Source organism: Xiphophorus couchianus, chromosome 11, assembly GCF_001444195.1.
Source record: "Xiphophorus couchianus chromosome 11, X_couchianus-1.0, whole genome shotgun sequence".
Classification (NCBI taxonomy): Eukaryota; Metazoa; Chordata; class Actinopteri; order Cyprinodontiformes; family Poeciliidae; genus Xiphophorus; species Xiphophorus couchianus.
The window spans coordinates 17,170,491-17,183,344 of NC_040238.1; the positions used below are offsets into that span (position 1 = coordinate 17,170,491).

General features: G+C 41.2%; 1 protein-coding gene across 4 annotated transcripts in view; it reads right to left on the bottom strand.

Annotated features, from left to right (window-relative positions):
• Positions 1-12,854, bottom strand: part of LOC114153728 (pecanex-like protein 3) — a 39,864-nt gene that overhangs the window by 14,428 nt on the left and 12,582 nt on the right. For 2 of the 4 annotated variants that reach the window (XM_028032450.1, XM_028032446.1), the window contains exons 1-14: positions 11,496-11,840; positions 10,267-10,723; positions 8,483-8,691; positions 8,304-8,409; positions 8,073-8,112; positions 7,861-7,956; positions 5,394-7,133; positions 2,450-2,579; positions 2,074-2,243; positions 1,562-1,619; positions 1,307-1,448; positions 1,041-1,198; positions 714-867; positions 489-521 (exon numbers count right to left, since the gene is read on the bottom strand). In XM_028032450.1, the coding sequence (XP_027888251.1) occupies positions 489-521; positions 714-867; positions 1,041-1,198; positions 1,307-1,448; positions 1,562-1,619; positions 2,074-2,243; positions 2,450-2,579; positions 5,394-7,133; positions 7,861-7,956; positions 8,073-8,112; positions 8,304-8,409; positions 8,483-8,691; positions 10,267-10,419 (3,189 nt within the window). In that variant the 5' untranslated portion in view covers positions 10,420-10,723; positions 11,496-11,840. Of the gene's footprint in view, positions 1-488; positions 522-713; positions 868-1,040; positions 1,199-1,306; positions 1,449-1,561; positions 1,620-2,073; positions 2,244-2,449; positions 2,580-5,393; positions 7,134-7,860; positions 7,957-8,072; positions 8,113-8,303; positions 8,410-8,482; positions 8,692-10,266; positions 10,724-11,495; positions 11,841-12,854 lie in introns of those variants that run through there. The other 2 variants (XM_028032447.1, XM_028032449.1) reach the window with 2 other exon arrangements.

Below are 12,854 nucleotides of genomic sequence, written 5' to 3' on the forward strand. Positions count from 1 at the left end.
ATTGTGGAAAATCAGAGTAATGAGTGATGCTTCTTTAGTTTTATGCAGCATGTATGAAGACACTATGAATCAAATTCAAATGTTATGGAGACCACTGAAAGGTCAGAAGCCTTCTTTCAGCCAGGTGTCCAGCACTGCAAAGCAACAAGTGGGGGAGGGGCAGCACTGTTGCTACATGCTCCATATGCCTGGAGGAAACTCCAGTCTCTCTGGGAGTTTTTCTTATCTCAATAAAAGCTTGTTAAAACCTTGCCTTACTTGACAGTGGTAACTGGCCCATGCCTGATTAAAACTCTTCTGCTCGTCTCATCCTTTGGTATGAAACCATTTCTCATTTCATCATTTCTTCCTCTACTCAAAGATCAAGGTGGAAGGCAGTATAAATTTTGAGTAAAGTATCTAAGACATCTCCTTAAGACCTCATCAAATGAGCTCAACATGAAAGCATTTGCTCCCCCATCAAATGATGAACATAAATCAAAACTCACATGCATTGGGGAGGCGGCATCCGGCTGTACACTCTGAAGTAGAAGGAGACGATTTTATATTTCATATTTATTAAATCATCAACATAAACAATAAAGATTCTACAACTTGCAAGACAAAAACAAACATGTAATCCTGGAGGAAAAAACATTTGAATCCACATGTCAGAAAGATACATGATTAGTGTATATTTAATACGTTTTTTCTAAAATATGCAGGTTACCTACCTTCAGTAGAGAGTACTGGCAGCTGGCAATGACCAAGCAGAACTGGAAGACCAAGATGTCCCTGAAAAAGCCCTGAAGCAGGAGCAGAAACCCCAGGAAGGCCACCAGGCTGGCCAACAACACCGAAAACACGTTCTCTCCCACGCGGCGATTCCTGCACGCAACGTCAAGAGAAATTATTATTTTTAACTCCATCAGGCTGCAACTCCTTCATCTAAATGCCTTCAAGGTATGAAGGCTTTTTTGAAATAAACTGACTTATATGCCATAAAAAGAAAAAGGCCATCAATTATCATTTCTTTTCATTACTCCAACATTTCTTCCCACCTGTCCAACAGAGCCAGAAGAGCCAGTCGATCGTATCGAACCCTCAACCACTTTCCAGGCAGCACCCAAAACCGGTAGTACTGCTTAGGCTTGGCTTTCTCCTCAATCATCAGAGTGTTCTCATGGGATTCTTGGAGGGATTCGTGATCGAGATCAAACTTAAAAAAAAAAAAAAAGGTAAAAAACTGGTACTTAATTAAAAAAAGGACTAACCAACATATTCGACCAGGAATAATCTGCTATTCAAGTACTTAAGGTCGGCTAACCTCCGGCATTTCAAGCGGCACCCTGCGGACCTGCATGCCCTGCAGAACCACAGGCCTGGGCTGGAGGATGGACAGGACTGGAGCTCCATCCTGAACCTCAGTGGAGGTGAAGCTTGATGACTGGGACTGCCTCTCTCTTTCTCTGGAACATTCACATTTTCACAACTTACTGTGCTGTATGCTTTTCAAGAAACCAATTCACTCAGTAGCATAAAAAATTAAAAACATAATCCAGCCTGTCAAGTCTTTACGTACTGAACCGGGTCCTCATAACCACCTCCAGCAGGTCCAAAAGTGTATGATCTCTTCACTCCTGAGACACAACACCCAAAATAAAAGTAATTAGGATGTATGTATTGATCTTAATGTATTCTGCCTTTGTATCAAGTCTAAACTTTCTTTATCCATATTTTCTTCAACTTATTATCAAAGTATTTATTAAGAACAAACAATATTTGCTTTAGTATTTTTTCCCAGCTGAATGTAATAAAAAAATCCCTGACTGGGACAAAAGATCGGCTGAAGTAAAGATTAAACGCATCTAATGCAGCATCATGAACAAATCCTGTAAAACAGTAGGTACATTACTCTGTGATGAAGCGATATTTTACTGAACTTTAAAACTGTCACATTTTCAAGCACTTACAAGTTACTCTTTTTATTAATTTGATTGAAGTATTAGACCGGGACGGAAATCACATATACATCCAAATTGCCTGACAACTCCTCTTCCCCACCGAGTTATTCCTTCAAACTCACAGACTCACCACTTTCATCGTAGAAATAGTGCACCGCTCCCTCTGATGTGTCGTCGAAGTTGGAGGCCTCGTGGATGCCGCTGCGGGGGAGTAAGAGCGAAGACGCAAACTGTAAGGCTGACGGAAGCGTGCGGGTGCGGGAATGAGACGAGGTCCGAACACGCTGAAGGTCTTGGAGGCTAAAAGAAACCAAAAAAAGCACGACTGTAGCTATCCTTATAAACTAGTTTAATAAATCAGATTTTGTTTTGTATTTAAATTTAGTATTGATTTTGACACCATCATAGCAGTTTTTTTTTTTTTTTTTTTTTTACAGATTTATTAAAGATCAGAGAGATCAAAGAAAAGGTTGATGCAACCTTTTACTCCTGACTACCACACTAACCTGGGAGGCGATCCCATTGTTGAAGGTGGGGGTGTGGGGTTGCTCCCGGCGTTGTGCCTCCGGCGAATCGCCTGGGTCCTCTTCACGCTCGTCATGCACTCATGTTTGCTTCCGTCTTCTGGACCTAAAGCTGGAGAAGAGTTAATGGGTTCATCAGTGCAGTGGCTTCAATTACACCATTAATTAAGCAAATAACAGCAAGAAAAAGCTGTATCAAAACTGGTTATACATTCAAGTCTGTTAGCTATTAAAAAGAAGCAACATCCACTTACTGGTTCTTGTGGATAACACTACGTTAAAGGGAAAGGCAATTCTTCTAAAAGCAATCTATGTTGTATTTATGATAGGCAAACAGTGAGGTGCCTATCGTCACAACAGACTCATAACTCTGACGGAAACCTGACACTTTGGCCTAAAAATGTATTATTCGGCTTTGAGGATGAAAAGTACACCATGCTCCCAGCTTCGAGTAGAATAAATCATCCTTCCTACGTTATATCAACCCTTTATATCATAAAGCATTAGCTTCATCTCAGAAGTGGGAGTGTAAATTCTCTCTTACCGTTTTACATATCAACAGCAAATTTTCATCAAGACAAACTAACAAATCTTAAGCAATAATGTCTGGAACATTTCACATCCAAGTTAGAGCATTTGACTTGAGGTTTGTTATTTGATTTTTGTTTCTTTAAGTTTCAAACTTTGTCAATGAATTCGCTGATGGTAAGAAGTACTAGTAAGACCTTACACCGATCAGCTTTAAGATTAGCTACACAAATTAATTTATCTAAACGCGACAGGGCGATGTGTTTTAACCTTGTTATGACAACGTACACTAAAGTCTGTTAAATACCCATTGCTCCTAAGAGGTGTGAACTGAACAATTTTTTTATTCAGAAGTTTTGTGCAAAGATCTCTGTGGAAAAGCCAAATTTTTAAATTTAAAAATGTAATTCATAAATCATACATAATATAATCCAAGTCCCCCTTTCGACATACACTTCCCCCTTAAATGCAAGACTTAAATTAGCGCCTTCTTGGAATTTTCTTCAACTTTAATCTCACATCTGCTCAAACGTCTTCAAGCAAGTTTCCTCCCTCCTAATCAGTGACAAAGCACCAGCAAATCTAGTTGCTCTATGTCGGTCACCAGGAATGCAATACCTACAAGCTTATAAAAATCAGCAGAGGCGTCATGGTTTTAACTTCTTTCTTCAGAAAGTGAAACAAGGAAACACTGCCTATAAGCTGCTGCTGCTATTAATAAAACACACTGCTGGCTGTTTGAGCCCTGTGTTGTCTGGTATGAGAACCACATTTTCAGGATTTAATCTACACCACATCTGACTTGCCCTCATGCTACAGGAATTGTTTTCCTCCTTGGCAACTCATTAAAGTTTACAATGTGGAGAATAGCCATAATTAGATTTTAGCACTGCTTTGGGGATGTGATGTTAAGATGCTGATTTACAGTTTTGATGAGCTCAATAAATGAATCCTATACATTTATCATTCAATTACTCACTCCCAATAAAGAATGTGTTTTTTACTAATTCCCAGTCAAATTCTAGGTCAACATAATTTGATCTATTAATAATCTAGGAGCTAAAATGCAAATGTAAAATGCTACGTTGTGAAAAACTAATGTTGTGCACCACTCTGACCCCACAGTGAAACATGGTAGTGGCAGCATTATTTTACGGGGATTATTTTCATCAGCACGGACAGAGAAACTTGTGAGAGCTAAAGGGAAAATAGATGGAGTTAAAAACAAGCAATTATGTAGAAAACTGACCGGGAAACAGCAAAAGACTGCAAAGACAATTAAGAATGAGTGGCAAAACTTGAAGATTTATGTTCACAGGTGCTTGAATTATTTTTGCAAAAACTGAGACCAAAGGTTGCAGCTAAAAGGGCAGTGAAAGGTGGTCCAACAAAGTGAATTCAAATGTATCCCACAATACATTTTACTTTTAACATGTTAGAACTCGTTTATTACTTTCCCTCCTCTTCAAATGTATGAACTAATTTGTGTTGGTCTGTCAAATAAAATCACAATAAAACATTAAGATTTCTGGTTGTTATGACAAAATTAGAAAAGTTCCAAAGTGTAGGTTCAGCATAACAAAAACTAAAAAAATATGACCTTTCAACTTATGACATGAACGTATTTCTAGATTTGATAGTATTAAGAATAAATAACATTGACAGAAATAATATTGACTGATAAATAGGCACTGCTGCGCCATATTACAAAATTATTTAGACTGCAATATTGTTGTTGAAAATTGAAATGGTAACACCTATTATAATTAAACAAAATTTCCCAGACACATTTTGAGTCTTTCAAATTATACAATGACCTCAGCACTTTCCATTAGCTTTAGCATCCCAGCTCCTAAATGTAAACATCAGGTTCTGGGATTAATGGCCACTGTAGCCTATTGAATGGTCTTGAAACGTTTGCCTTTAAGATTGCAATACAACAATGATATTGTGATAATGACAGTAATTTATTATATTGTGCAGCTCTATGATTAGTACCCTCATTTTCCTCCGTACTGTTTCTTTCCCTTCGACACAATGTACCCATAACGCTCGGTGAGCTCTAGAATCTGAGTTTCAGATCAATACCAACTGAGGAAAGTCAACATCTGTTCAAATGGCCAAATGCATCATCAGAAAGCAGAACCCTACTGTATTGCATTTGAAATGGCACACTTGACTTAATATTGCATCCAAGGAAGGATCTGATATTAAGATTTGATACATTGTGCAGCTCCATTATCAAGTGCTTCTAAGACTAAACCATAAAACTTGGCATAAAATCAGGGTCTTAATACTTAACTGGGTAGTCAAATCATTTTTAAAACTGAGTTACTTCTCAGAAAAGAGGTAAGTCTGCAACACTTGCTTTAAACAACTGATTTTTAGGTGAACTAACCTCCACCCACGGCTCCCTCTTCAACCAGCTCTCCTGCCCTCCAACCCATCTGGTTGCCGGTCCAAGACCCTCCGAGAGAATCCAGCCGATGATGACGATGGCATACAGGGAAGCCGTCGGTGAGTATAGTTCGGGCTTCAAGATCAGACTTAGACATAGTAAGGGTGCGAGGAGCCGGGGTGGACGTGGAGGGCATTGGAAGAAGCGCGGAGGGCGTGGTCGCTGCGTTGCTTTGGCCCCCGCCAGCTCCATCCATACTTAGTACCCTCGCATGAGTCTTAGCGCTCGCTGTGCTAGAGGAGCGCTGAGCAGCACGAGAATGAGAGGGGGCCGAGGTTTCGGGTAAATCGCCCTCCCTTGGAGCAGGAAGTTGAGAAGCAGTGGAGCGAAGGGATGTAATGTTGATGTTGGCGAGGTCTGAGGAGTAGCAAGAGGTAGAGGAACTCGAGTCGTCATCGTTGTCGTTGTCCTCGTCTGAGCTGTATCTGCGCTGGGAGCCCAGGCTGGACCCGGCGCTAATATCACTGCCGTCGTCCTCGTCACTGGAGTCCTCAAACAAACTTTCGCTGTAAGCTTTAGCCCCCAGCCGGCTGCGCACAGGGATGTAATCTCTGTGTTGCCTGTGATTGTGGTGACGCCTGTAAGAGCCGCAGTCGAAACTACTGCTGCCCGCTCCTGTTCGCCGTCTGAGAGCTTTCCTTCGGCCCGGCCTGTGGCCCATGTTTCCGCCTCCGGCCCGCAGCAGCTTCAAGTCTTTAGGACGAACGACCTGCTGGGCTTGGAGCGCAGGCGGGTCAGACAGTAACAATGGGGTGGAGGATATGGGCAGAGAAGGCTCAGAACACACTAGACCCAGGGCCAGCCCTGAAGGCACTGAATTGGCCTGCCGAGGTGGGGGGAGAGGAGGACCATGAGATTTTCTGTCCAAGTCACACACCTCTGAGTGGCCACTACTTGAAGGGGAAGAGTTCTGGAGAGGAGGGGGCTGTGCAATATCAGAGTGTGCAGGGGGTAAGTCCTCCTCAACAAGTGTCCGGTCTAAGCCCTGGCTGATGGACAACTCTTTGGAAGGGGAGCGCAGGAGCACACTGTCTGACAGGTTGTCAGTGTCACTGCCACCCTGTCCGGCTGCATCCTCTGTGTTTTTCAGAGGAATAGAACCTGACACTGGTGCTGCAGCAGGCGTCTGTCCATCCGCAGGCCGCGACTGGCTCAACGATGGACTTTCTAACTGAGTGGAGTCCGTTTTCTCTGAGCGGTAGCTGCTTACGGTGCTTAGTGTCTCGCGGTCTGTGGTAGCTCCACCTGCACTGAAGCAGCTGTCTGTGGACCCCGCAGCCAAAGCTACCCCGCTGCGGCTGCCTGGGTGCTCAGTTCCTGGAGCAAAAGCTCCAGGGTCCAGACCCAAACCCATGAGGTTTTCGCTTAGCTCCTCGCTTAAGCTGTTCTTTATAAGAGGGCTGAGGGGTGTATCACCTAAGCTTTCAGATTCGGCAGAGGGTCCAAGTGGACAATATGTTCCCAACCCATTATCCTTGGGACTCTGATGAGATGATTGTTTAGGCAAGTCCTTCGGCTGCTCCTTCTCATCTCCATCTTCTTGACTTAAAGGTGAAGGCGGGATGGACAGGCATCCTCCAGGATCTTCAGGTCCAGATGACACTCCAGGAACTCCAATGAGACCTTGGAATTCGCCTCCTGGAGAGTCAGAGATGCAGGACTGGACCATACTGGAGGGCCCTGAAACATCCCCCAAAAAATGACACAATCAGACTGAAATCCATCAACTACTTAGCATTTTACAAATATTACATGTAAAAAGATTCATTTTCAAAGTCCAGTATATTTCATGCAAAATTTTTATGTAAAATACAAGTGTTCTTCATAAATTTATTGGAGAAACATCCACAATGCTCAGAGTTTAGATTGAAGTAAGCTCAAATTGAGAGGAAACCACACCCAAGGACAGAAAAAGGGATACAAAGACAATGACGACAGGGAGGAAGAAAGATTGGCAAAAAGTAGCAAGGACACAAAGAAGACTGAAAGGAACTGATAAAAAGGAGGAAGGACCAGGAAAGACACATTGAAGGAAGGCAGTACGAAAAACAAGGAGGAAAGATAAGGATATTAAGGAACACAGAAGCTAGGATGTACAGAAGGACACAGCATAGAAGCAATAAGATATTGAATAAAGTTGGAAACTGATCAAGGTCTTGGAAGATACGTCAATCAAAGTCTATACTTTTCCAATATTTTCCAGACTGCGTAGGAATCCTGGAATGCAAGTTGGGCTTAACAGGAGCAAACACAGTTTCAAAATGTACTTTTTATTCTTGAAAGGATTTATAAAAATGTGCGTCTGCACATGCTTTGAGGCACAGTTATTTTTATACAGACAAGGATTAGACACCACTCAGCATGCAATAAAGCTCACTGCAGATCACAGAAAAAACAGCAGCCTTACTTTGTGCGTCCTGGGAGCTCTGACGTAAAATCGCACGATGGGCCGAAGTCACAATTACATTATTGCTTCCCTGTGCCTGTGTTAATTCTTTGAGATCTGAAGCAAAACAAGATATTGTCAAAAAATGTGAATCAAAATACTGAGTAAAGAAAAGTTTGCAAAAATCAAGCAAATAATTAATAAAAAAAGGAGAAGACGGTTTAAATGCTTACCAGTAGTTCCCCCTACATCCTCAAGCTGGGGCAAAAACTCCTAACAAATGAAAAATATGTGACATATTAAAATTCATGAGTCATATCAGTAGTTAACAACCCTGCACCGACAGTATTGTTAGATGACTGAAAAGGTTTTGAAAACTAAAGATGAAAGATTTGTCAATTCACAAGGATTACAGAGCAAATGAGTGAGGCCAACATGCAACTACTGAACCAAGCAATCCTCACCGACACTTGGTTCAATCCGAAAAGAGAATGCTGGGAGCTGCAGCGAACCGGGGGAGTCGAGTTAACCTTCCGAAAAACGGTCATCTCCACACCAACATGACTATCCCTGGAAAAAAATAAGTACTGGTTAGTATAAAAAATGCCATTCTCCAACATCCCTTTCAATTATATCTCCACACCTGTGTTGATTTCCATCATGAGCCCCTGACCCATCATCTCCTTCTTCTGTCCTCGGGGTGTCAGCTGCGAGAGAAGCCTGCTTCTTCTCGACAATCTCACCGAGGTCGAACATGGCGTGAAGTCGGTAGTTAACCACCTTAATGGCAGTAAAGAAGACCGCTACCACAGCAGAGTACACGCCTGCCACCACCAAGCTTGGAGGAAGAGCCTGAGAGCGAGTGGAAACGAAACCAGGCGGAATTAGAAACCCAGGAAATGTTTTGTCTAAATGGACAACTGAAGATTTAAGTCAAGCTAAAACGGGTTGATTTTGGAGCAGCTTCTCTTTCTTGGTCTAGAGTCTAGACCCTTTTATCCCATGGTTAAGCAAAACTCACTTCACTGGAGTGGTGAGTAATATTGGTGTTTCTGTAGTTTTCAGCTTGTGATCGTCTTGAGACTTGGTGGGTCTTGGACTGTTGCTGAACATCCCAAGTAATTAAATTTTTATCTCAGGGTGATAGTGTAGCTCAGATAGTTCAAACTTGGATAATGAACCCCAAAACACATCTATACTGGTCTTGCAGTAGATAAAGCAGGAGAACATTAAGCTTCTGGAAGAAGGCCTGACCTCCACCCTAATAACTTATTATACAATTGATGAACTCTGATTAAAAGTGGGTTTGATTTCTGTGCCAAGAAACTGACCAATTTAACTTGGCTATACAATTTGTTCAAACATCCAGCCAGAATTATGCCAGGGTTTTATTGATTAAGTTGCTCTGCATCTTGTTTAGGAACATTTATCTCAATCTTTGAAAACTCCAGATTTGTCCAACCCCAAATAAGTTATAAAAGGAACATTTGTATTTAAACTACATAAATATAAATAGGCAAAAGAAACAAAGAATGAAAAAAATCCACCATTCATCTAAGAAGAAATTAAGGATGAATTTTAAGGTCTCCCCTCCCCCAGTGTCCGTACAGCCTGATCTGTTCCAATTGTTCTAGACAGAGAGTCACTCCCTAATTATACCTGGGTTATCAAAAAGTTTCTCACAGGGAGTTTGGGAACCAACATTTCTGGCTCAGCATTAAGACATTAAAGACCTTCAAAACCTTTGAAACACTGAAAATGGAGGAGTGTTTCATTCTTATCTAAACCCTCCCGAGGTTAAAGTAGGATAAAAACACAATAAGACTCACATGAATCTGGCTACAGCTGGAAGAATCTAAGTAAACACCTTTTTGGGTTTATACACAAAGTAGCAGAAGCTATTTTCTAAAATCCCACTAACAATTTTAAATAAGACATAACATATTGTATTGACAGAAACAACAATATTTATGAGGAATTTTATTAAGTGGGGTTACTCATCAAAACGTGAGTTAAAACTCATTCTTATTTAGAGCCTTAAAATTTGTTAAATGTGTTGTAGGAGAAAATCGATCTTAAGCAATCCTCCCTTGTTGCCAGAGATATACATTTATCATCTATGAAAATTTCAGTCCAAGTGCGAGATATAGAAAATCCACAATAAATTCACATTTCTTACACTCAACATTTTTTAAAACCTTGAATATGTACAACTACTCCTCCCTGAGGTAAAGAACAATTCAAATCTATCTAAAATTACTTTGACATCATTGCCATGTTGAGTGCATGAAAAGTTCTGACTGACAATTTTTGTGTTGATTTCATGCCAGGTTGCCACATCAAATAAAGAAAAACTGAGGTCAACAAGACATTATTTGTAGAAGAATGATTCTGTCAACGTAGCTGCCATTATAACTGTGGTCTTACCATGTACAGAAGAAAGGGGAAAACCAGGAGAAAGATCCACAGGTACAGGTGGATGCAGTTGGAGAATGTGCTCTGATGGGGGTCCACATACCAGCCTCCTGTGAGTGAAGCCCACACACCCTGCCGCAAAATCTGTAGAGCTTGGGAGCCCATCTCCACTGTTTAGGGTTAGACAAAAGCTGGAAAGCTTCCTCCGAGCCTGGAGCTCAAAAAACCGTGCAGCAGATTGAGGCACGGTATCTTCTCTCTATGATGGCACTTCCAACATAGACAGCATGGTGACCAAGGCTGGTTTGTTGAGGACAACAGTTCTGTATCGTGGATATTTATAGATCTCAGTGGAGGTTGAAAGTCCTTGCATATTCTTGTGCCCTTTCTATACCAATGCTGCTGGGTGTTCAGCTGTTTGATCTTTTGGCACTTTGACATCCCACTGAAAGTGTGAAATGGCATTCATCTGAAAGACAAATGAAAGATAGTCACTTGACAGTTGATCTGTTTCTGTGATTGATATTGTTTTAGCAATGCATTTAGGGGAAAGCCAAACGCCACAGTACTCTGTATAACTCATTGTTATAGTACTTTGTTATTCACATGTTTTGACTATGAATGTGTCTTTCGTTCGTTTTATTTTACACACGTAATTAAGTATTTATTATTCAAACAGTAGCCAAGCTGAAGCAAGAAAATTATTTTAAGCACCCATTGACCACAATATTCCGAAGTACACCCATTTACGCCATTATGGGAGGGTACGTGACATGACCAAAACATCTTTCCAATTTCAAAAGACTGAGCTTAAAACTTCAAAATGTTAGAGGTAGGCCAGGGCTATGCAAGCGAGATTAAGTTTTAGATTTGCATTAGCAGGCTAGCAGACACTTTAGCCTAGCTTTATGGAATCGCTTTGCTTTTCTAAATGATATACGTCGTAGACGCATTGAGCCACCAGCGTGGATTAGCCTCTGCAAACACTTACGATACAAAGAATAAAATTGCTACAAGTCTGAAAAATCGATGGCCAGCGTTTAACATCCGAATTCTTAACGTTAGGTACCGGCTAATGCTAGGCCGCATACCATATGAAAGGTGAATGTAACGTTTTTTAAACTAACAAGACAGACCGAAGCTATCCGCTGGTGGATGATGTAAACTCAGGTTAGGAGGACAGTTTCAAATAACTGCTCACAGTAAACAGCTTTCCGAGTCTGGACCCAAACATAGCTTACAGTTAGCATTAGCTGTTGAGCTCGCCTCATATCCTCCTTCCGCATCCAGTCCTTGTAAAATCTCAGAGCTTTCCTCCTCAGGATGCAGCTAGCAGGAGACGGCAGTCCAACTGTAGATTACCTGGAGCTTCGCTGTTCTATTGGGGCTGGTTAATTTATCTTGGTTTTCCTCATAGTCCGTCATCCTCTTTGGTGTTAAACATTGACAGACATAAAACAAGAACAGTGAACCCCTCTGTACACGAACGACAGCTGTTTCCTGGCATAAACGAAGTCTGTGTGGGACTGTTACAGGTCAGGCACACCGAGGTCCTGTTAGCCCCAGCTAACAGCTAGCTGACACACGCACGCACGTACGTAAGTACGCACACGGAGACGTTCCCATGGTCCCGATTGGCTAAGTAAATGTCAACGTCACGAAGTGAAATCTGTCCGCTTAAAGTCTGACTGGGGCATCTTTTTTTATTTGGGACATTTTACTTTCAAATAAAGGCCACTAGAGCCAACAAAACCTTTTTAAAAAATCTATTCATCCATCCATCCATCCATCCATCCATCCATCTATCTATCTATCTATCTATCTATCTATCTATCTATCTATCTATCTATCTATCTATCTATCTATCTATCTATCTATCTATCTATCTATCTATATACATACATGCATTTTCACTAATGCCTCAAAGTTACCTCTGTCTTGCTCACCGTCAAGCTTCACTATTCCATCTGAAGAAAGGTATCTCCACAGCATGATGCTGCCATCAACATGTTTAACTGGGTGGATGCTGAGCTCACATAGGGATTTTGCATTTGTGCAAAATGGTTAGATTTCGAAGGTAATCTGACCTGACCACCTTCATCTTTCACATGTTTGCTGTGTCTCCACATTGCTTTTGGTAAAGTTTAGGACTACTTAGCTCTCTTCAGGAGTCTTCCTTAATGTCCTGATCTGTGAAGTGCATGATCAAAATCTGTCCAGTCAACAGTTTGTCCTACCTGCAAATGTAAGTAGGACATTTGCAGGTAGGTAAATGTCCTACCTACATTACGTATAATCGAGATAACGTATAATCTCAATTATATGTTACTTCCTGCAGTGGGTTTCCTTCGAAATACATTACGGTATTTAATACAATCTAGAAAGGTTTAAAGAGTTTGAATATTTTGCAATGCATTGCACATGCATTTGCAACCCGCATATTTATTTATATCTTGGAAAATATAGAAAAAATAATCCTAAATCACTTTAAAAACATTTCTTGCAGGACCAGTGCTTGGTTAGACAGCTGTAATCTGCTTTTGCTGCTGGAGCCGTTTTGTCAAATTAACCTTGTGACATCTCTGCAATTCTCAGGAGTG